Source organism: Balaenoptera musculus, chromosome 10 (assembly GCF_009873245.2).
Source record: "Balaenoptera musculus isolate JJ_BM4_2016_0621 chromosome 10, mBalMus1.pri.v3, whole genome shotgun sequence".
In the NCBI taxonomy this organism is placed as follows: domain Eukaryota; kingdom Metazoa; phylum Chordata; class Mammalia; order Artiodactyla; family Balaenopteridae; genus Balaenoptera; species Balaenoptera musculus.
In genome coordinates, this window is record NC_045794.1 from 49,385,010 (window position 1) to 49,410,618 (window position 25,609).

Consider the following 25,609-nt stretch of genomic DNA (forward strand, 5'->3'; position numbering starts at 1 on the left):
ATGGTTTAGGATGAATTTTTGTAGCTAATCCAAAAGGGAATGGATACAGACAGACCAACCTCAAGGAACCTGTGTTTTCTCTTTAAAGCCCTTGTTTAAATGTGAATGGAGGTGGTAAAGGAAGTCTTGAGAAAAGTCTACAACAGTATTGATTTAACAAGACTGACTCCTGTGGAATAATAATATTCATGTTTGAGTTATGAGAAAACTGGCCCATTTTATGAGCCTATTCTTGCTTGATTTATCTATTTTACTTAACAAGCACATATAGCCCTTACACTTGGCCAAGAACTGTTTTAAGTGCTTTACAAATATTAACTCATTTAATCCAAATAAGGAACTTATGTGGTGAGTATATTGTTGCCCCAGTTCCACAGATGTGCAAATTGAGGAGCACAGATGTAAAGCAACTTGCTCAAAGCCACTAGCTGCTCTGAATCAGGATGTGAACTCAAGTAATCTAACTCTAGAGAGTTGGTTTCTTAATCATTACACCATCCTTGAAGATGTTCTCAACAGAACACAGCAGCAGTTTCTCACTGAAGCAAAGGGGACCCGTTGTGAAAACAGACAGACAGACAGTAGCTCCTGACAATGTATCCACTGAGGGTGGTTAAGGCAAAGCTAATAGAACTCTTGAAGCTTTCTTAGAGTCTTCAGCAATTAGTGCCAGGGTTTTTTCATGCAAAAGTCCTACTAAATTAAACATAGATCATCGCTCACTCCCCTCCCAAGGAACAAAGCTTCTTTGCTTACATATTAGGCTAAGCATCTAGGCATAGAGCTCCACAATGTTTTTATGACTATACTTCTTAGCTCTGTTGTATGTTGTGACTAAAGAATGAGACTATTTTTTTGTGTGTTGTAACAGTTTTGTTTTCGTATTAAAATCACATCTTTTAGGCATAGATGATTTAAGATGACAACTTTTTAAACTACTTGCTTGCCTTACGTATCTTCTCAGAAGATTGCCCTTTCCAAAGTAATCTTTTATCTGATAGATATAAGAGGAATATAGCCTGAAGAGAAAGTAGCCAGAAAAAAATGTCAAAACTTCTACTGTACATAGGACAAGACAATATGTAATTAGAAGAGGCATCTCCATTCAGCAGAAATATTGTGCCTATATTTGTCTTTGGATATCTAGTTCCTGACACAATGACTGGCATTGACTATATGTTCAATAAACGATTAACAAATGAATAATTTAGATATGATTTTGTTATACCATGTCTACTGATAGGTACTATACACAGAGTAAAAAAAATCCCACAAATTTACATAGAGAGTGCCAAACTGCACACATGAAAAACATCCTCTAGGCATATAGAAAGATATTACTTCTTTTTAAAAACTTTTAAGATATTTTTATTTAGGTATAATTGACATATAGCATATAACATTATATTAGTTTCAGGTACACAACATAATGATTCAATATTTGTATACATTGGGAACTGATCACCGCTCTAAGTTTAGTTAACATCACATACACAGTTACAATTTTTTTTCTTGTTATGGGAACTTTTAAGATTTACTTTCTTAGCAACTTTCAAATAAGCACTACAGTATTATTAACTGTAGTTGCCATGATGTACATCACATCTCCATGACTTGTTTATAACTGGAAGTTTGTACTTTTTGATCCTTTACCCATTCTGCCCACTCCCAACCCCCACCTCTGGCAACCACCAATCTGTGTGTGTATCTGTATCTATGAGCTTGGTGTTTGGGGTCTTTTTTAGATTCCACATATAAGAGAGATCATATGGTATTTGTCGCTCCCTGTCTAACTTATTTCACTTATCATAATGCTGTCAAGGTTCATCCATGTTGTCCCAAATGGCAAGATTTCCTTCTTTTTATGGCTGAATATTCCATTGTATGATTGTATCTGTATATATGTTTGTATGTGTGTATATATGTATATATATATGTATATAAGTGTTTGTGTGTATCTATGTACGTACACACGTATGTACATTTTCTTTATCCATTCATCCAATGATGGACAATTAGGTTGTTTCCAAATCTTGGCTATTGTCAAGGACCTTACTGTCTATGTTTTCTTCTAGAAGTTTTATGGTTTTAGGTCTTACACTGAGGTCTTTAATCCATTCTGAGTTAATTTTTACCTATGTATGTATTCTTTTGCATGTGGCTGTCCAATTTTCCTACCATAATTTATTGAAGAGATCATCCTTTTCCCATTGTATATTTTTGGCTCCTTTGTTGTAAATTAACTGGGTATATATGCATGAGTTTATTCTTGGGCTTTCTATTCTGTTCCAATTAACTATGTGTCTGTTTTTATGGCCATACCATATTGTTTTGATTACTATAATTTTGTAATACAGTCTGAAATCAGGAAGCATGATGCCTCCAGCTTTGTTCTTCTTTCTCAAGATTGCTTTATTTGGTTTGGGGTTTTTTGTTTTGATTCCATACAAACTTTAGAATTGTTTGTTCTATTTCTGTGAAAAATGCCATTAGAATTTTAATAGGGATTGCATTAAACCTATAGATTGCTTTGGGTAATATGGACATTTTAACAATATTAATTCTTCCAACCCATGAGCATGGTGTATCTTTCCATTTATTTGCATCTTCTTCAATTTCTTTTTATCAATATCTTAGAGTTTTCAGTGTACAGGTCTTCCACTTCTTTGGTTAAATTTATTTTAGGTATTTTATTCTTTTTGATAAAATTATAACTGATATTGTTCTCTCAATCTCTCTTAGTTCCATTGATCTTTTCTATTGTCTTTTAGTCTCTTTTTCATTTATTTCTGCATCTTGTTAGTTCTGTCCTTCTACTAACTTTCGGCTTAGTTTGTTCTTTTTTACCTAGGTCCTTGAGGGGTAACGTTAGGTTTTTTGAGATTTTTCTTGTTTCTTAATGTAGATGTTAATTGCTGTGAGCTTCCCTCATAGAATTGCTTTTGCTGCATCTCATAAATTTTGGTTGGTTATATTTCCATTTCTGTTTGTCTCAACATATTTTTTAATTTCTATTTTGATTTCTTTGACTTACCGGTTGTTCACTGGCATATTGTTTAATCTCCACATATTTGTGAATTTCTAGTTTTCTTCTTGTAGGTGATTTCTTTATTCATACCATTGTGGTCAGAAAAGGTGCTTGATATGATTTCAATCCTTTTAAATGTATTCAGACTTGTTTAACATATGATCTGTCTTGGAGAATATTCCATGTGCACTTAAGAAGAATGTGTATTCTGCTGTTTTTGGATGGAGTGTTCTATAAATGTCTGTTAAGTCCATCTGGTCTAATGGGCAGATTAAGTTCAATGTTTTCTTATAGATTTTCTATCTGGATGATCTATCTATTGATGAAAATGGGGTAGTGAAGACCCCTATTTTTATTGCATTGCTGTTTATTTCTCTCTTTAGGTCTGTTAATATTGACTTTATGTATTTAGGTGCTCCTATGTTGGGTACATAAATATCTACAAATATTATATCCTCTTGTTACATTGACCCTTTTATTATTATATATGATCTTCTTTCTCTCCAGTTACAGTCTTTGGTTTAAAGTCTATTTTGTCTGATATAAGTATAGCTACCCCAACTCTCTTTTGGTTTCCATTTGCATGGAATTTTTTTCATCCCTTCACTTTCAGTCTGTGTGTGTCCTTACATCTGAAGTGAGTCTTGTAGTAAACATATAGATGGGTTCTCTTTTTTTTTTTAATCCATTCCGCCACTCTATATCTTTTGATTGGAAAATTTAATTCATTTACATTTAATTATTGGTAGGTATGGACTTACTGTTATTTTGTTATTTTTCTCTGGCTATTTTGTAGTTCCTCTCTGTTAATTTCTTCTTCTGTTGCTCTCCTCCTTTGTAATCTGATGACTTTCTTTAGTGATGTCCTCAGATCCCTTTCTCTTTGTCTGTAGGTTTTTGCTTTGCAGTTACCTTGAGGCTTACATATATCAACTTACATTTATAATTCTCTATTTTAAGTTGATAACAACTTAAGAACAAATACATCTAAAGTTCTACATTTTTATTCTCCCACCCCACATTTTGTGTTTGTGATGTCACATTATACATCCTTTTATCTTGTGTATCCCTTAACTAATTGTTGTAGTTAGTTATTTTTACTACTTTTATCTTTTATTCTAAGTAATAACTTTATAAGTAATTAATTCACTACCCTTTATATATATTTACCTTTTACCAGTGAGATTTATACTTTTACATGTTTCCTTGTTTCTAGTTAGTGCTCCTTCTTTTCACTTTCAAGAAGTCCCTTTAACATTTTTTGTAAGGCCAGTTTAATAATGAACTTCATTAGTTCTTGCTTGTCTGAAAAACTCTATCTTTCTTTCAATTCTGATGATAACTTTGCCAACTACAGTGTTCTTCGATGGTAGTTTTTTGTTTTTTGTTTTCTTTCAGCACTGCGAAAATTTCATGCCACTTCCTTTCTGCTGAGAAAACTGCAGCTAGTTTTGTGGGGGTTCCTTTACATAACAAGTTGTTTTTCTCTTGCTGCTTTTAAGATTCTCTCCTTGTCTTTAACTTTTGACATTTTAATTATAATGTGTATAGATTGGGTTATTTGGTTTTCATCTAATTAGGAACTGTCCGGGGTTCCTGAATGTGTCTGTTTCCTTCTCCAGGTTAGGGAGGTTTTCAGCCATTATTTTTTCAAATAAGCTTTCTTCCCCCTTTTCTCTTTTTTCTCCTTCTGGGATCCCATAATGCCAGTGTTAGTCTGCTTGATATTGTCCCATAAGTTCCTTAAGCTATCTTGACATTTTTTTCATTCTTTTTTTTCCTTTTTGCCGCTCTGATTGGGTGTGCCCCACTGCTCTGTTCTCAAGTTCACTGGTCCTTTTTTGCTTCCTCTAGTCTGCTGTTGAACCCCTGTAGTGTATCTTTCAGATCAGTTATTATAGGCCTAGTCCTGTGACTTCTATTTGGTACTTTTTATAATTTCTATCTCTTTGTTGAGATTCTCTCTGTGTTCATTTATTCCTCTCCCAAGTTCAGTGACCATCTTTAATACTATTACTTTGAATTCTTTACCAGATAAGTTACTTATCTTCATTTCACTAAGGTATTTTTTTCTGAAGTTTTATCTTGTTCTTTCATTTTGGAACATATCCTCTGATTCCTCATTTATTTGACTCTATGTTGGTTTCTACACATCAGATGAAACAACCAACTCTCCAGTCTTGAAGGAGTGGCCTCATTTAAGAGATAAGCCTTATCTCTCAACCCTGTCCTAGCTCTTGGTTGTCTCTCAACCTTTGTGATTGTCCAAGCAGGTCTATTTATTTGTATTAGCTCCCAGGACTTAATGGTGTACCACGACCGGCCAGTGTCCCAAAGGGGGGTTCTTAGGAAGTACTGAGATTCAGGCTGAATGTAAGCCAGACTCTCAGGCAGCAGTTTTTAAAGTATGCAAATATGTACAGTTCTGTGGACCACAAGTGTAAGCTCTGTTGGCCACCAGAGCCAGGTGACCTGGAAGTGTCCCCTGGGTGGCTGTCACAAAAATTGAGAGACTGGGGCTCTGTTTTAGTCTGCTACCTGTGCAGTGCCCTGAGGGTAAAAGCTTGTCAAGAACTGTTGCTCTGATTGTTACAATCTTATGGGACCAGGAAATGTAAGTCCCCTAGCCTCTGGTGCCAGGTGATCAAGGCATGTCCCCTGGGTGGCAGCGGCAAAAACCAGGGCACCAGACAAAACCAGGACATCAGATGCATATAAAATCTCTCTTCTAGGGGATATTGGCACTCTGGAGCATGGCAGAGAAGGAGTGTAAAGATGGCAGCCATAAGGGAACAAAAGAAACAAACATGGCACCTGACAGCTGAAGCAAGGCAGAAGGAGAGCATGAAGATGAGGTTATCATTCTCCATCCTTGATGAATATTCCAGCAGGCACCTAAATGTGTGTTAAATTAGATGCTTGCCCCTCAGGCTGACACTTTAATATGAGCAAATGAGCCTCTTTCACTTAAAGTCTGGATGCAATCTTCAGCCTCTGCACTGGACCTTAGAGCAGGTAAGTCCAAGTGTGCAAGCCTTTTAAGAGCCATTCCTTAGTTCTCTACAGCCTTGTGGGTCTTATGGAGCTTCAGAGAGAAGCTCCAGTTTGAGTTCCTTCCCATTGTGAGTTGCTGTGCTGGAGGTAGGGTTTATGGTGAGACTGTGTCCCAGACTCTCCTACTCACTTTGATATGTTTTTTAATTTTTTTCTAATTTGCCCAATATGTAGGAGTTGCTCAGCCAGCCTTTAGAGCTGGTTCAGAAGAAACTGCTTCATATGTAACTATAGACTCAGTGTGTTCATGGGAGGAGGTGAGTTCAAGATCTTCATATGTCACCGTCTAAAACTGTAACCCTAAACAGAGATTCCACTTCTTGAATCCCCTGCAGTTGAGTGTATTAGTTTTGACCAAGGAGTGTCATCATATTTGTTGCCTCAGGGCTGATCATATAATTGATAGTGCAAAACCCTACAGAATTATCTTTCCCTCTAGCATGACGACCAACAATACACCAGGTTATGTCAGCACTTCATCCTTGGTTCTGGAATGAAGAAGACTGAAAATTGGCACCACAGGCCACCTATGATGGAGATATAGCCCGAGTAAGAGATAAACCTTTGTGGTTTTAAACTACTGAGATGTTAGGCTTGTTTTTATTTTTTTCCTGTTTAGCCTAGTCTGATTAATACAGAGTCCATCCTATTATATAATAGTCCTCTATTAATACAGAGTCCATCCTATTTTTCTTTGCTCAGGAAATTTCTCCCGGGCAAAGACTATGTCTTTCTCATTTATGTATCGCCAGAGTTTGCATAGAGCCTGACATATGGGAGATATTCAATAATATTTTAATAACTGGAAAAAATATCTATTGAAGCTATATCATAACAGCATCAAAATGAAGTACAATACCTAAAATCTTAGGAAACAGAGTCTACAAACAGCATTGGAAAATTCCAGAATTCCAAGTCAAGTCAAAATGTTTAACTTAAAAACTTAATCAAAAGGGGATATTATATGGGTGCCTAAAATGAATGCCTACAAGTCACTAAATTACAACTATAGATAAACTTTGTACAACCTTCTACTAAGCAAAAACAATGGAAACTGTTGGCAATTGAAAGTCCTAGGGAATGTTACTTAAGTTATTTATAATGAAACTCTAGTCTCCAGAGATTCTCACTTTACTTTTGGTGGAATCGTTATAATTCTGCATGCCTATAGCTGGTTCAAGAGCTCCTTGCTTCATCAAATACATAAGACTTTTTCCCTTGTTTTCATCTTAGTTCAAAAAGTTCTCCCCTGTGGATGGGTATAATGGATGGATCTTGAGGGATGGTTTGTTTCCCCCATGAAAGCTGCCAATTCCTCACAGAATACTTTGTGAAAAGTACTACCAGCCTTTTATCTGGCTTCTAACTGTAGAAATGCCTTGATTCGTATTGGTCGATCTAGTTCTTTGACCCTTGTAATTGTGTATGGAAAATTATACTCACATACAAACACAAACACACACACTGTTTTGAATATGAATATTCACAGCATTTCTTCTAAGAGTATCAACTATGTAGTCATAATATTTGAAGAAATACATGATAGTCATGCCAATATTAGTCAAAACTTTCTGAGAAAATATTGTAGAAGATATATTCACATCATGATGATTATATGGCATCTAGAGTTTTTACACTTAGGAAACAATATATTTAATTAGAAACAGTATAAACTTTCGAATCAGACAGAACTGTGTTTGACCTTTGTCACTTAATAATTATGTAGTTTTAGGAAAGTTACTTAATCTATTTGAGCCTTTTTTTCCTCATCTGTACTAAAGAATAAGACTGACAATGTCAGTTATGGTAATTATGAGACATATTTTATTTAAATAATATAGCACAGTACCTGGCAAAAGTTGTCACTCAGCAAAAGAAAGGTATTGTTATTACCCATATTATTATTACTGCTATTTTGTATCTTTCATCCATTTTTGAATACTGTTGCAAATATTAAAATACTCAAGTGTATTAGTCAAGGTTCTCTAGAAATACAGAACTGATAGGATAGAGGTCAGACTTTTTTTCAATTCAGGACTTCAACCAGCTGGATGAGGCCCACCCACATTATGGAGGATAATCTGCTTTACTCAAGTCCACCAATTCAAATGTAAATCTCATCTAAAAACACCCTCCTAGAAACACCCCAAAAATGTTTGACCAAATATCTGGGCACTGTGGCCCAGATAAGTGTACACATAAGATTAATCATCACACCAACTAATACCTTGCCCTTGACTTACTGACTTTCTGAACACACAATTCCTCTACTTTACTACCTTGTTATAAACAAGATCATCTGATGACTAAGCAAGAGTTACAACACTTCTTGAACTTCTTTCTAGTAGAACTTGAAAGAGATCCTCTCTCAATGTGACCATTCCTCTTGTAAAGCCTATAAAGAGGTAGCTGACATCTGCCTTTTGAACAGGGGTTAGTCTACCTTCATGGTTGGTTTATAGAGTTCTCACTGTGTGCTAGATAAAAAGAGAAAACAAAGGGAAACACCCTGGAGAATCAGGTATGCCTATTCCAAAGCAAAGATATGTGAACTCATAGTAGGGTGAAGAAAAAGGAAACAGTCCATAATTATCAGCGAGACTCAACGGGAATGACATCCCACTTAATTATGCACAGCACAGGATGGTTGTCACTAATATCCCATCCTCCTCTTAGCAAAATTCGACCGAGGAGAGACTCTGGAGGAGCTGAGCACACTATGTAAGCATGCATCATGAGATGGAGTTGGTGTACACATGTGGGAGTAAGGCCAAGAGAATCAAGTATGGAAGACATGGGAGAAGGTTGTTAAGTTCATAAGGCCTTGTGAAACCTTGACAAGCTGGGTAGACTTAACACTGACTGCACAGGAACTACAAGGGGCCATGCTGGGTGAAATGGAGAGTTAAAAAATACCTGATCCATCCTGACAACGTCTCCATCTTTCTGTAACTTCAGTAACTTCCAGAAGGCTAAATCCTTAGTGAGAGGTTACCGTTACTGCTACCAAAAATACTTCTACCCATAGTGAGAGATTACAGTACTACTGAAAATACAGTTGACCCTCGAACAATGAGGGGGTTGTGGTGCCCACCCCTGTGCAGTCGAAAATCTGCACAGACACAGTTCCACATCCACAGATTCAACCCACCACGGATCATGTAGTATTACTGAAAACAATCTACATATAAGTGGACCTGTGCAGTTCAAACCCCTGTTCAAGGGTCAACTGAACTTCTACCCTAGATTTTTTTAATCCACTGAACTGAACACTTTTCTTTCATCTTATGATACCTTTGGTATCATATATAGTGATGAGATATAGTTTCACTGAATAGGGTCTCCTTAGACCATTACATAGGTGAAATGTGAATTTGTCTAAAAGTCACGGTTAACAGCTTTTATCATAAGCTTTATTCATAAGGGAATTCCCTTACCTCTCATATAAGAAATCTTCAAAGTCATAACATGGAGGCAGAGAGTTCACATCTGTATTATATATGCAGGGGTGCTCTCAACAAGTTGATTTCATTTCTGAAATTTAATCTCAAACAATGGTTGGCTATCTGGCAGACATTTGCCTTCCGTAATCTCACAAATCGATCACATGTTGTAACTGAAGTTGGAGGTTGAAATTTCTAATCATGATACCTGATTTAAATTTATATGTCAGCCAAAGTGTCTGTTGAGAATATTCAATTTTATTTCAAGATAGAATAGAAGCGTCTCAGTTATGAATCCTAGAAACAGGCTGAACAAATCAACTCTCCCCACAATTACTCAAACAGTCCTTTCAAGAATAGGGTATTTTAAAGTTGCAACACAGCGATTGCATTCGATTATTTGCAAACATCCTTTGAAAATGAATTTACACTGCCCGGTATTACCTAGTCTGTCTCTCTCTCTCTCTCACTCCTAGTTTTCCTATAACAGGACTAGAAAGAGAATAAGAGATGCAAGGTAAAGGTAAAATATATTTGCCACCAGAAGAGAATAAGCAATAAAAGTTAAAGGTAAAATAGCCAACAGTAAGCAGAACCTCAGCAGAACAGCCCTTTATTGACTTTGGGCTAATCCCACCATAAATCATGGGAAGCCAACATTGCAATTTTTTAAAAAAATTAATTAATTTATTTATTTTTGGCTGTGTTGGGTCTTCGTTGCTGCGTGTGGGCTTTCTCTAGTTGTGGCGAGCTGGGGCTACTCTTTGTTGCCGTGCACGGGCTTCTCATTGCAGTGGTTTCTCTTTGTTGCAAAGCATGGGCCCTAGAGCGCGCGGGCTTCAGTATTTGTGGCTCGCGGTCTCTAGAGCACAGGCTCAGTAGTTGTGGCGCACAGGCTTAGTTGCTCTGTGGCATGTGGGATCTTCCCAGACCAGGGCTCGAACCCCTGTCCCCTGCATTGGCAGGTGGATTCTTAACCACTGCACCACGAGGGAAGTCCAACATTGCAATGTAATAGGAGCTAAACACAATAATACTGAACCACAGCAGCTAAAGGTACATTCAACAGCTAAATAGCTCTTGTCTGTAACAAGTTCGATACTAAACATTATATAAATGGAATACCCTGGCTTAGTATAAACTATAAAGATTTTGGCTTCTTTGCTTTAATGTGGCAATTTGAGTTTTATTATTAGATGACATTTCAACTGAATGGCTGATTTTGCTGTAAGTAATATATCTTACTTAAAGATTTTTAAAGTGTTCTATAAGCTTAAAGCATTAATAAATATGTGCCATGTTATAAGGTTCCAATATTCTTATTTGTGGGTGGTAATTTTAAATTATTTTCAGTTTAATTAGAGTTATTACTATGGTCCCATACACAAAATCCTTCTCCTTCCCCTCTCTCATATTTTATAACTAATAGAAAAATTTTAAGTGATTCGAAAGTCTAATCCAAAAAGTACTCATTCAGTGTTGTCTCTATGAATAGTTCATCAAGAGGGAAGTAGTCTAGTTGAGAAAGCATCTTAATGGATTTTCACTTTCTTACGGTAGTACAATGCCAGACGCAAAGGTGGAAAACAATTTAATTGAATCTTGACATCACAGAACATAATATTTTCATTGTACTTAGTCACTATATACTAAGGAGACAAATTATTGAATAAATTGCTTTGAATGGCCTCAAAATCTGTCATCCATTTGTTTTAGGAGGGTTATAGGCCATGCAAAATTAAACTGCCAATAGACTCCAGTGGCACCTGTACAAACCTCTGTCCTACCACTTCTGCACATGACAGCGATTTATTGACTTTCTCTCCAATTGACTGTGAATCCTTGCACAGCAAAGAGTCATGATTTTTTTTTTTTTAATTTGAATTCCAAAGCCTACCACAATATCAGGCACAGTGCCACATAGCAGACCTACAATTGATCTTTACAGAGTGAATGAACAAATGAATGGATAGGCGTCCCTTGAATGGAGTTTGTTAACTCTGCTAAAGGGATTCATATTCTTATTTTAAAGGAATTCGTATTCTTATTTTTAAAATGTTTCTAACACTCCATTCTATTTTAAATAGATGCATATTCTGCAGTTTACAATGTGTTACCAATGACACCATCCAACTAGGAGGCAAGTATTAAGATTATGACAGTAAATAATATTCAGCTAACAGATCATGAATTTCCAGTATTTCTTGCAAATATCACATCCAGAAAGAAACTTAAAGGCCACATAATCTGTCTGTAGGTTCTATATCCTTGTTGTATCAACTGACAGTCCTGGCTCTCTGGAATTCTGTGTTCTCCCAGACTCTGGTCTCTTGGTTTTCCTATCTCTCTGTCCACACTTCATGTTGCTTAGCAAGTACCTTCTTCTACATTACCTGCTAAAATGTCTTTGATGCTCTTCCCTTTCAACACATTCCTTCTGGGAGAGCCTTTTAAATTAATTATTCCAACACCATCTAGGGGATGACTATTCTCAGACTTCTGTCTTGATTTCTAGGGCTATATATCAAACTATCCACTTGATATCTCCACCTCACTGTGTTTTTATCAATTAATATCACCAAATTGATTAAGCCAGAAATACGAGTATTTCTAGAATTTTCTTTCACTAACCTCTCATATTCAATTAGTTACCAAGCCCTATTGATTCTCCTTCCCACCCCTCGACACCCTCACTGTATCACTTTCCTGTCTTAGTTCAAGCCTGTTATCTCATACTTTCCTCAATTCCCTACAATTGACACATAGCAGCCAAATAGACTTTGTAAAGTGTAAATCAGACCCTCCTCCTCTCCTATTTAAGGTTCTTCAGTGGTTCACCATTGCTTAGAGAATAACATCCAAATCTTTCAGCATGGCAGTTAAAAGGCCATCATGATTCCCCACCCAGGGGTTCCTCATCACCCCACTCCCCTCACACACATGAAGTCACCCCATAAACTGATTTCAATTCCAGGAGTAAGACCTGATCTTTTATACCTCAATGCCTTTGCATAAGCTGTTTTGTGTTTGTTGTGGTAAATTGAACTAGTCAACTCTGATTTTCTGCTCATCCTTTAAGTCACAAATTGATGATTTCCAGATATGAGGACCTTATGATTTCCCAAGTTATCCCATTCAACATCATGTTGAGCTGACACCAAGAGAGTTATTCCTTGTCTTTAATTGTATTCTTTGTAGTCACACAGAACAAGTCTAATGTTTCTCTTTCACATGATATATCTTCAAATAATTTAAAACATGTTACTCCTAGTGCTTCCATTCTCTGAGGTAAATATCTACAAAACCTTTTATGTAAGCTTTTCCTCTCACCCACTGAAAGTTGGTGTCCCGAACTTTATTGGGTACCACAGTGAAGTCTAACCATTATAGAGTTAAGCTCAACTCTGCCCTTGTATTAAGCACACTGCACAACCAGCTGGCCATTATTCAGAGGTAGACTGCCCAGCAGGGAGCTGGGATTCATTCTCATCTTAGAGAGAGTTGGGAATTAGACCATAGCTGTCTCAGCACAAAGCATCTGGAATTCTGAGCTTGAGGGAAAATTTACCCCACTCTCCAAAGAGCATAAAACTGGATCTGAAATCATTGCTTAAGGGATTTCAAATCCATAGAAAATGTGTGAGGAGAAGGGAAAGAGCCACAGGAGAATGTATTCAGGGAAGATAATATTTTTTAATAGAATGGCTTTTACCCACCCCAGAAAAAGAAAAAGGCATAGAATCCCCGCTAGCTAGGGATACTTGAACTTCCTGTTCTATTCTCCCAGGGCTTATGAGGTACTATTTTTCTTTGATTAGGGCTCTCCAGATAACCAAAAACAGATGAGTGTTGCCTCTCGCAGGAATACTTACCTCTGAACAAATAGCAAGCTCCTCAATATTAAACATAAATCCCTGACAGAATTTTAGCCCTCAGATTACAGACAGGATATTGTTTAGGCAGGAGCCTAAAGATGTACTTCACAGTGCTAATGAGATTTTATGATTCCCAAACTAGATTCTATTTCAATGTACAAACATTCACAATTAATTATAAGATTATGAGTATAATATTCAGACTAACACCTACAAATAAATACCTGGCTCAAGTACTGTAGAAGCATTTAAATCTTACAGGAACATCAAATCACTCATATGTTGCCCATTTCTCATTTTAATTGTAAAAATATAGGCCAAGTTTTGGAATATATTTCCTTATGATATATTTTTTAAAGTCTTTGCAATAATTTCCAATAACTCTCTAAAGAAATAACAAGGGAGATACTCCTGGATCTATTAAATTATTATTAATTAAGTAAGCAGCTCTTAAGTTTAAAATACTAGGTTTAAAATGTCACTTTTAGTAGTGCTACTTCCTGGACACCTAGCTCGGTGTTCTTTCTACCCTTGGACCCAAATCTAATTGAGAAAAAAAATTTGTTTCTGTCCACATCTCTTTTTAAAACTTAATGTCATTATAGTAATTATATAATTCCTTAAATGCTTTTTTCAAATGTCCATATCATTTGAGATTTTAACTCTTTTCTGATATGAATTTCAATGTCTACATTTTTCTTACTGTAGTAAAAAATTTTCACCTATCTTAATAAATATCAAATTCAAGATGTTATATCATATTTAAATTTCTATTAAGTTAAATAACCTAGATTTAATGGATATTAATGTATAACATGAAACCTGTTCTCCCCACAGTTTTCTCCACCTCACCTAATGTCAACTTCCTCATTCTATTTGCTCAGGACAAAAATTTAGGTCTATAGTGACGTGACTCATAATACCTTTCTAATCCGAAATATGACCACTTACCTTGCTCACTCCCCCCAGCCACACTAGTCTCCTTGGAGACTTCAGTATGCAAACTCCCTTGGCTCAGCACTCTCCATTTCCCCTCCCTGCTTTACTTTTTCCCATAGCAACTACCACCATCTAACATATACTTTACTTTACTCATATATTTAAATTTTTGTCTCCCCCTGTCTGATAGGTAGAATTCTAAAGATATACCCTCAAGATTCCTGTCCCCTAGGTATTCAAATAAACACTAATCTTAGCACAGCTGTGAAGGGACAATGTCATTAAAGTTGCTAATCAGCTAATCTTAAAATAGGGTAATCATCCTGGACTATCTGGGCGGGACAAATGTAATCCTTTGAGCTTTTAAAAGCAGAAGAGTAAAGCGGAGGAGAAATGGTGGAAGGGGGACGTCGGAGAGATTCGAAGTGTAAGAAAGACTCAGTGTGCCCTGACTGGTTTGAAGATGAAGGAGGCAATATGATGGAGAAAGCAGATATTCTGATGGAGGTGAGAGAGGCTCTCAGATGACAGCTACTGGAGGGGTAGAAACCTCATTCCTACATTTAGAAGGAACCGAATTCTGTCAATAACCTGAATGGGCTTGGAAGCAGATTCTCCCTTAAAGCCTCCAGAAAAGAAACACAGCCCTGTTGTGAAAAGATGAAGCACACCCGTTGATTTCAGCCTTGTGAAACTCAGAGCAGACAAATAGCCGAGCTATGCTGTGCCTGGAAGTCTGACCTACAAATAATTAATGGATGTTGTATCACGTCACTAAATTTGCTAAGGCAGCAATAGAAAACCAATACACCCTATTGGAATCTAGGCCTTATGAGGGCAGGGATCCTGTCTCTTTTTTTCCCCTGTGCTGTGCTCCAGAACCCAGAATAGCACCCAACAATAAAAGACAATAAACACTCGTTGAATGGAAGAATGCATCCAGTATACACATTTTCCCCATGAAATCTATATTTTACAAGATCTTATGAAATTTTTACCCCAAAATATTGACTAAAAATATTTAAAATGTAAAAGATGAATTGATTTGAAAACTGTCTATTCAGTAGTTTGCATCTTTGCAAGTTAGCAGTGGCTACCACTTCCATGGAGCCAACAATGAGAAGCAGGCAAATACCGCTTCTAAAGCCGTGGTTTTCAAACTGCATGTTGTAACATATTAGTGGGTTATAAAATCAATTTATGGGGTTGAGGAAGGGAGGAAGAGAGGGAGGAATGAAGGAAGGAAGCAGGAAGAAAGGAAGGAAGGAAATAAAACCAAAAAATCAGAACTTTAATTTTAGCGTGGGGTGTATGAGTGTATGTGTGTGGGCGTGCTGTGTACACGTTGGATCACAATGTAAGATGTATTTCTTACTTAGGTACCATCGAGATAATTTGAAAACCACAACCCTAAAAGTTGTCATGCTCTGTCCTGTGGACCAGGGTGCAATTTAGGGCCTGGTCAGAGGTGAGATGAAGACGAAAGAATGGGGAATGTGTCTGTTAGAAAGGGCTGATCAAAAAAGGACCACACTACCCTAAGTCTATGTTAAATTTACAAGACAAGAAGAGAGCTTGTGATTGAATAATTCACAAATTGCACCACCTTAAGGTGAGAAAATGAACTTTTCTCCTCTTGTGTTCTTCCTTTGCCTTGGACCTGGAGTAGCACCCCTGGACACCATTCAGACCCACCAACTCAGAGTCACCAAGTCTTGGTGTAAAATCAGGCAGCATCTGGAAGGGGACGACTTGAGGCTTCAATCAACAAAGCACCGTAAGATGCTATTTCTTTTCTCCCTTAGAGGGAGAGGATGAAAAACCTAACACTCACCTCTCTTCGGAGATTAGCCAGTTATTAGTGTCATATAAATTTAGCCGGAAAGGAAGTTAGAAATGTCCTTGGCACAAGGAATCAAAGAATAAATGTTGTTTAGAGGAACTTGAAATTGAATCTAGCTCAACATCCTCACTTTTTTGCAGATGAGGAAGCTGAACTAGAGGCTTATTCTATCCCCATTATTATAACAATGTTACTCGAGGTATATTTACCAGTGATTCCAATGTTTATTGTTAGTGGGCTGCATATGTATAACAAAAGAATAATGCAGTCGTCTACTATTCATTCCCCCACTCAAGGGCATACTCCTGGTGGGCAGGCATCATGCTATGTATATCTTTGTGCTCTAGTTAGTAACTACTGTGGTTGGGGAAATTAAATAAGATAATACCTGCGATGCACTTAGCAGAGTGCCCAGCACACTTTAAGAGCTAAGTAAATCCTTTCATATTTGATTTTGTTGCTTTGATTATAATATAAGCATTCTTATTATAGAATATTTATGCACAGGAAATTTTTTAACATTTGTTGATTTTCATTGCATTATACAACAAAATAAAATCATATTTTATGCCCTTAAAATCCATTTATGTTTGAAGGGACATTAAAAAAGTACAGAGTTCTTATCTGCTTAAGGCACTTTAGGTAAATGAGTAAAGATGAAAGAATTCCAGTTAGTTAAAAATTACTCAGAAAATGTCTTCTTAAGCATATGAGGATTCATGATTCATAAAGATAATATTTCTAATGAAAATATAAAAATCTTATATCAGGTTTAGTTCATTTTTCCTTAGGTAAGAACGGGAGTCCATACCAATGGCCAAGGGCTGTAAATCCTAAAATCAGAATGTGACTTCTTTTAGGAGATATTCCACAGAGAAAGAGTATCAAAACATTAAAAGAAATGAATCACAGTCTGTTTTTTCTGAGGATTCTAACAGTGTCATCAGTTTTTTTTCTCAATTCTTACAAGCTCTACAACACCTTTCCCCCCTGCTACTTTTCTATTATATAATCAGCATATAATTATGTGCTTTTTCACACTGGAAAGACTATTCTTTTATTAATGACTCTTTGAAAAGTTCTTTATTATTTATCTTTGAAAGTGAGTTTGAAATCAAAAGGCTTTCATGGCTTTTCCTTTTTTTCTTTTTAACTTAGGAGTTCTTTAAAGTAATACAGGAGATGGTTACAGATGTCATACGCAGTCATTAGTTTCCAGCTTTAAGGTGAGAAGTAGGGTTCGGGAAACAATGTAGCACCCTCCTTTCTCTGCAGACTAAATGTTTGGGGTCTTGAAGAGCATGTATGCAAATATTGCTCTTCTAACAAAGGCTGTCTATTCTTTGCCTTTTCCCCTTGTTAGGACAAATAGAAAATGGGTCATGACAATAAGCCTCCTGAATTTAGTACAAAGACAGAAGGAGGATATAATTAGCATTTATGGGAAGTACAATGTAAGTTCCAAATTAGTCTTAAATGAGAAATTCACCCAGCCCCTGATCTGTAGTCAATTCTGGAAAGTACCATGCATCTCTGCTGAGGCCAAGCAAGCCTCATTGATGTTTCTGGCTGACTGCTTTTTTTCTAACATTAAATTTACCAGAGAACTCCAGATTGGATACGGGCAGTTATGAAGGAGGATGTACATTACTGCAAATTTTAATCATTGCTCGAGCCATTTTGCTTGCAGTGATAACCCCATAAGACCAACATATCTTGCGTAAGGAACCCAAACGACTTTTTGCTGAGAGCAGCTCTTCAGGTACTTTTATAGCCTATTCCTGCTTAACTTCTAGACTTTCCCATTTGTGGCTAGGACCTGCCAAATCAGGGCTTCAGTGGCTTCTTGGCTCACCACAGCCATGGCTACCTTATTCAAGACCAGCAAGTGGATAATAACACCGGTGATTAAAATAGTGATCAGATTTCTTTGCAATAATATTGCTGCTGTTTATGTAGGGCAGAACCTACCTCTATCCAACACTTCCACTGTGGGCAAAGTAATGCTGTGCCAGAACTATTTCAAGAATTTGTCTCATCTCCAATACCTTTTGGACTATTTCAAAGGAGATGGCAGAACACTAATAACATGATGACCTTGACAACTTTGCTTCTTTGGGGCCTCAGGGAAATTCACCTAATTGTTTTGGGAGCCAAACTAATTTGTAATTGAACATCATTTTGCCCAGCCATTTGAAGTGCCATGACGTTCCTTTAGTTGAAAGTGTCCAAGTAGCTTCATTTTCACCAGCAATCTTTTTACTTGTGAAGGAAAAAGTAACAATAATTTACTTTGATTGTACTCAAGAAGCTCCTTCTCTCAAGCCCTCTTATCTTCTCTTATATATAATGATTTTTCCTTTTTAAATGAGAATCATAGACTCTCAGGGTTGGAAGGAATTTTTAAGATAATTTAATACAAACACCCACTATTGCATGAATCCTCTCTACAGTATCTTCAATGACGTCTTTCATTAACTGCTGTTCTCCAGGGCAAAGGAGATGAAGGAAAAATAGAAAGGGCAATCCACTATATATAAGTTATATGAATTTATAAATAAAACAAACTAGAGGATCTAGATGTGGTCTTCCCTACTCACAAGTTCTCAGTCTTTCATCCATCTTGTTTAATTACATTATGAAGAATTTGTGAAGCAGAGACTCAATTTTACATTTGAACTATTGAGAATATGGCCCAACAGGGAGTGAAGCAACACTTCTAAAACAATTTATTATGAGAATTTAGATCACATGCTCCCGACCTTTTCATTTCAATGATCCAAAAAGCTAAAAATATTTTTAAAGGTCTACTTTATATGAACAGAATTATAGGAAACTTTCATCACTATTACTTAAGAATAAATTAAATGATCTAGTATAAACTACAGGTTAAGAGATTAGGTTCTGGAATGAAAATATATGGTTTGATCCCTAACTTCCCATTAATTAGCTATATGACCTTGGGAAGTCACTTAACATTTTAAAGCTTTGGTTTGCTCAGCTGTAAAAGGAGATAATAATATTACCTTTTTCACTGGGCTATTAAGAGAATTAAATGAGCTAATTCACATGAAGCACATTGTTCAGTATATGGCATTTGTTTTAAGTATCTAATAAGTGTTAGCTTTCTCATACCCACTGATGTAATAAAAACATAGAATTTAGATGTAGAGAACTCACTATTTTTTTTTTTTAAAATTGTTTCAGAATCTTAAATCTCCAGGCATTTGCATTAGTGCTATTTTAAACTAAGGATTAATAGTGTTAGGAAAAAATTTTTCATGCTATAAATAGCTTATAAGGAAATTTTACATTGCCAGAATGGTTTTAACAAATCAATATGTATTATATCATGTGCTAACTGAATAATACAGTTATTCTGATTAACTGATCATGCACTCCACAGATTCTGGAAAAGAGTGTCAGCCTTTAACTGACGAGTTTAGAGTCATGAATCATCTGACAAAATATAAAGTTATTATTTATTAGAAACTTGGTTACTTTTCTGTATGTCTGAATAGTCAATGCACTAAAGATATTACTCAACATTATATATCTGATGGGATTTTAAAATAATCCTCTTGAATATGTCCACACAAGGTTTAAAAAAAAAAACCTGCTATTGTTAATCAATACCGTAAATTATAGTCTCTAGTTTTATGTTACGTTTTATTATATAAAGCAACCCCTTTTTATAAAACATTATTCTGTTCTAGCCCCCAGTTATCCAGTTCTAAACAGTAGTCAGCTTTCCCCTTAGGGCAAAAAGCAAAATAAGAAAAAACTTTCATTTGCTGATTCCACAAAGAATTTAAATTCTGCCAGTCCAGAATATCCATGGACGTAATTAGAAAATGAAAGAATAAAGCTATTTTTCACTTCTCTCCTATCCCCCAGAAATCAGTCATTGCAAGCTGAGATACCTCACTGCCTGAAGAACATTCCTTTTATATTGACCCTGAGATGTGAAAACTCCTCTCGATAACTCATTACAATGATTACAAACTTAACCATTAGAAAACTATTTATTGATCCAGAAATCGGGAGGTCAAAATAATTACTCTCATAAAAATGAAAGAATATTAACTGGGAAATGTTTGTTGAGTCATATACAAATTCTCTTTTTTTCAGAATTTATTCAGATTACTATCCATCAGAAGAATGAAGGATTGGGGTCACCTTCCCAGCATTTAACACACATCCTTGGGGCGGGGGTGTTCACATTTTTGTCAGTATCTCATGAAGGAACAAAGAGTATTTAATTATTAGGTAATATGACAGTTGATGGCAATCTACAGAAGATGTTATTCTGGGTAAAATAAAAATGTGCTATGAAAAAATGAAGCAGGGAGAAAATGGGAAAAAAATGTACTATGGAAAACTATTACCTCTCATCCTACAACCACCACTTAAAGATGTCACCGCACATGCTCCGTGCTCTATTAATTGAGAGACTTTTTGCTTTCACAGGCTGGCTGTCCACTTACCCTAGTTGTTTTCACTTTATTCCCAGAGGAACAGCTCCATCCTTTCCGATCTGGAAGAACTTTACATTCCTCTCCCTCAAGACATGGTTGCATATGGCACCACCATTTCTGTTCCACTATTGAAGCTACAGGAGATAGAAAAATCAATTTAATATTTTCTATTTGGGCTTGTTAATTCTTTGGGTGCACATTTAAAGAGGAACAAAAGCCACATATTTTTCCCACCACTGGGCTGATGGGGTTTTGAAGGATGATTTTTTTTTTTTTTTGTCCAAAGGGAATAAATCTTTCTAGATTTTTTGACTAAAAATATTTTTAAAATTTTTATTTTACTGTGGTAAGAATACTTAAAATTTTAAGACGGTAGATCTCATGTTAAGTGTATAATACAGTATTGTTAATGTTAGGCACATTTTTAAAGGATATTTCATGCAAACATATAGGCTTCATGGACATTAACATATTGGAAAGAAACTACGTGGATACATGCATGCGTTGATTTACATAAACATATAAGAAAGTGAGTCCATGACCAGAGTCAATATTTTAGAATCAATGTAATATTTCCCACAAGTAGGCTAAAATCAGGAAGGCATTCAAATTAACACAATCTTTTTTTACTGTGGGCAGTAACTATCATCACAAGGAATGCACCATGAAAATATGTGCACTTAACACATTATTATTTATGATAACATCAATTATATAGACCCACATAAATATTTATATCCTATTGTAATTAGGTGAATCCTCCAAGAAAGAAATTAATATTTTGATAAATCTCTATAAAAATGTTTCATGTGAATTCTATCCACAGCTAAACATTCACTCATCTGGGCAGTGTTTATTTTTTCATTGTTAAGAACCAGCCATGTGTTTAGGTACCCACACTATTTAATCATCTATTTTCATTTTTCCTTTGCCAAATAATTTATACACACACACACACACACACACACACACACTCGCCCTCCACTGGCAAATCAATATTTCATGGTATCAAAGTAAGAGGCACATGGACTTATTGGAACCTCATTATAATGCCTTTTGCTACAAAACCGCATAAGATCTCAGACCATCTTCCAATAGATTTTAGGTTTCAAAATGCTCTTCAAGTGACCTTGTACCAACCACATGGTTGACGGTGCGGTCCCCCAGGATTAACCCCAGTCATCGGCATCACAGTGGGATTCCAGTTCTAAGCAGTCCTCGTCTACCCTACCACAAAGAGCAATGGAAGAAGCCTCACCGTCCACACAAGATGGAGCAGCTCGTGTGGTACCTGCCACCTGCCCAGGGAAGCAGGAGCACTTGACCGTTTGTGACCGTTCTTCTATCTTGTTCTTATTACAGCATCTGTGGAGTGCCACCACCTCGCAAGTGCCCGTTTTAACATGGTGAGCTGCACAAACAAAAACAAAAGTTGAGATAACATTGAGAAAGCTTTGGATACTCCCCCCCCTTCTTTTTAATTAGAAGCACATTAAATATAGCTGTATAAAGGATCCACCATGCATGAAACTAGAAATACAATGATGCTGACTCCATAATGCAGATTTGATCTCTTTGCTAAATGTGGTAGGACCATTTCTGTCAGTAAATGCCTGGTGAAGCAGGAACAATTAGTGACTAGATTAGAATGAGCTGTTAGAGCAGTCTGAAATATAGAAGCAATGTGTGGTATCATCAAAAACATATTTATTTGCATATGACTTTTTTTTACACCTTTTTGTTCAACGTGTTGATCAAAGTAAGGGAACCCCCTGAACAAGGTGCCCTGTACTAGGGCTGAGACAAACCTTATTCTCAAAGTAGGTGGGTTGATAAAGGTTATATTCTTCATCTAGGGGTGAGTGTAAGGGCCAGGAAGGGAAATTCTTTTCAGAAATCAGGGAGGCAGAGGGTGGGAACCCACTTCCTCAGGATTCTTCTGCTCAATTTCCCTGGAAATGAACTAACTGGGTGATTTTTGAAATTGCTGCCATTTTCCTGAACGTTCCATCCAGTCTCAGGGATGGCTGCGGCACGAAGCCAGCAGCATTTCCCGCACCTCCTGGGGGGGCTGGCCCCACCCCTCGGCCAAGGCAAGGGCTCCAGGACCTCCCTTGCCCCCCACCTTGCACCCTGGTTCTAAGTTTACAAAGTGTTTTCCTCGTTCCTTTAAGTCCTCTTCCCTGCCTCTGACATTCCCTCCCTCCCTCCCACCCGCAGGGCTGAGATCAGAGGGTGGTGATGGTAAAGGGACCCGACAATGACGTGACCCTCCTGTCTCAGGTCAGGGGAGAGAGCTCGGTGGCCTCCCCTCGCCCTCATGTTTACATTTGCAATCTGAAGCACTTTAAGTTACGTGGGGTTTTTTGGTTTTGGGGGTTTTTTTTTTTTGGTTTGTCTGTTCCTGTAACTTATTCTCCAACTACTGCTTCCAACTGAAATAAGACTATTAAATGCTTGTTCAGTAGGGAAAAAAAAAAAAAAAATCATTCCTTTCAATTTTGCCTGAGGGAACAACTGCCACCAAATGACAACCACCACAACCAGAATCTGGATGGATTTATATCTAGCCTGGAAAAACCCAGTCCACGAAGCTCTGAGGCTCCATTACCCATTTTCTTAACCTCACAGTAAGGCTACTGAACTGTTTGGGTGATTGAAAGTTTTGGACCTCACCTATCACATTAGGATAGGGTTCGAGTTTGCCTTCATTGTTTTTTTTACCCAGCATTTCTTCTTCAAAGTATTAACCCTACTGTGAAATGATAAAGCAAAATTTCCATCTGCTAAACATAAAACCAGCTTAAAATCAAACATTTGTTGAAATGTTATGCTTTCAGAAATTTAAGAACATGTGATTGATATAAAAACAGATTTAAATAGAAAAGTAGGACATATGAAGTTGTTTAATGTTATAAACATACTGAGGTAATTTTGTAAATGAGATGAGTACCTCATGCATTCATATCAATCTTCCCCTCAGAGATGAGGAACCACTAGGCAGTAACTCAGGTTAGATTGCTTGGATTTTTCTTCTAAGAGAGACCAAATCGCATGGATTGTCCACCTCATCCCCCACGTGAAACCAAGAAACTCAGGTGTAACATACAGCTTTGACACATAATCCTCAAAAGAATGTTAAGAAGCAGATACCATTTCCAATGTCGCAAAGATTTTTCTGTCATGGTAGATACAAATGGGGATTTCTCCATGTGTGATTCAAACACAAGGCTATCCAACAAAAGCTAAAAACTTGAAAGCCGGATTTCTGTTCCTTGTGCTCTAGAAAATATTTTCTTATCTAAGGATGATTCAGTTTGTTTTAATTTATTGAATGTTTTATGTAATATTATACGAGTCAAAATACTGCTTTCTACACTGAACCTCACCTAGCACATTTTAATTGAGTCCATACCACATATCAGGCATGGTTCTGAGTAATGGGGATGCAACAATGTATAAGATGGACATAGACCTGCCCTCAAAGAGCTCATATTCCTGTGGAGAAAACAAATAATAATTAGGTACTAATGGTTAAGTAAGACAATATTAGATTTTCTAGCTCCTTGAAAGAAATGCAGTAGGGTAATGTGATTGAGAGTAATCAAGCAGGGAGGGAAGGCAGATTTCTGTGAGTCTCAGGGAAAACCTCCCTGAGGAGGTAACCTGAATAATGGCCTGAATGATGAGAAGGAAGCCTCCATGTTGAAGAGCTAAGAAAGGAGGAACTTTCCAAAGAGAAGGAGCAGCAAATGACAAGGTTCTGAAATGGGGAAATGTGTGGTGTGTTCCCAGGACAGCAAGAGGGCCAGTGTAGCTGTACTGTGGCTGAACAACTGAGAGGCTGAGGACAATGTGTCAGAGACGTAGGAAGATGGTGTAGGGGCGGGGGTGCCATGGTAAAGAGATTGGATTCTATTCTCGTTGCAAGGGAAAGCCTTTGGGTGGAAATGCTGTCATCTCATTAATGCTTTAGAAGTCTGCTCAAGCTGCTCTTTAGAGAATGGACTGAAGAAAGCAAGAGTGAAAGCAGGGAGACCAGTCATGAAGGGGTTGCAGGAGTTCAGGTGGTGAAGGATGGGACACAGACTAGACTAAGGGTTGGGAAGAAGAACCAGATGAGGGATATTTCAGAGTAGAGTTGGTTTGACTTGCTAATGGATTGAGTATGAGCTGTGAGGGGAAGAGGAATTAAGGATTACTCCTAAGCTTGTCCTGAGGAATTAGAATTTGGTGGTTCTGGAAGCTAGAGGAGGCCTGGGAAAGGGCAGTTTGGCAAAAGTTGGGTTGGGTCGGAATTACTGTAGTTCTGTTTTGTCTGTGTTAAGTCTGAGATTCTTATAATACACATTTTTATTTTAAAAATAAAAAATACCTTTATTTTTCTTATAATAAATCAGGCAGCAACATTTATGAAATGGAGCTTAGGAAAGAGATCTAGACTGCAGATACACACTTAAGAGATCTAGGTTGATAGGTGGTATTTAAAGCCATAGACTGGACTAAATTACCATGGAAAGGCTACCGCTACCAATAGAGGAGTAGGGAAAGAATAGTCCAGAACCTAAATCTGAAAGAGGGGAGACAGTAGAAAAAACTGATAAGGAGCAGAACATGAGGTAAGAGAAAAAGAACATGAGATAAAGGCATGGAAAACCAAAGAATAAAATGTTTCAAGAAAGAGGGATTGGTCAGTTATGTCAAATGTTGCTGAAAGGTTTAATAAATGAAGCGAAATAATTGTCTACTAAAAAAATAATATGATGTAGCAGTTAAAACAGAGCCTCCAAAACCAGAGTAGCTAGGTTCAAATCTAAGCTTCTTCAAACAGCACTGTAACCTTGGGCACATCATCAAATATCTCTGATTAGTATTTTTTCATATCTAAAAGAGGGATATTAATAGCACCATCTTCATATGGTTGATTTGGGGATTAAATGAGTTAATAT

The 25,609-nt window shown here is 36.9% G+C and overlaps 1 protein-coding gene across 1 annotated transcript in view; it reads right to left on the reverse strand.

The window, feature by feature from the left end:
• The window catches only part of TAFA2 (TAFA chemokine like family member 2), a 541,137-nt gene that overhangs the window by 25,134 nt on the left and 490,394 nt on the right, over window positions 1–25,609 (reverse strand). The window contains exons 3-4 of the mRNA XM_036866341.1: window positions 21,919–22,071; window positions 20,670–20,794 (exon numbers count right to left, since the gene is read on the reverse strand). Coding sequence (XP_036722236.1) covers window positions 20,670–20,794; window positions 21,919–22,071 — 278 coding nt within the window. The remainder of the gene's footprint in view (window positions 1–20,669; window positions 20,795–21,918; window positions 22,072–25,609) is intronic.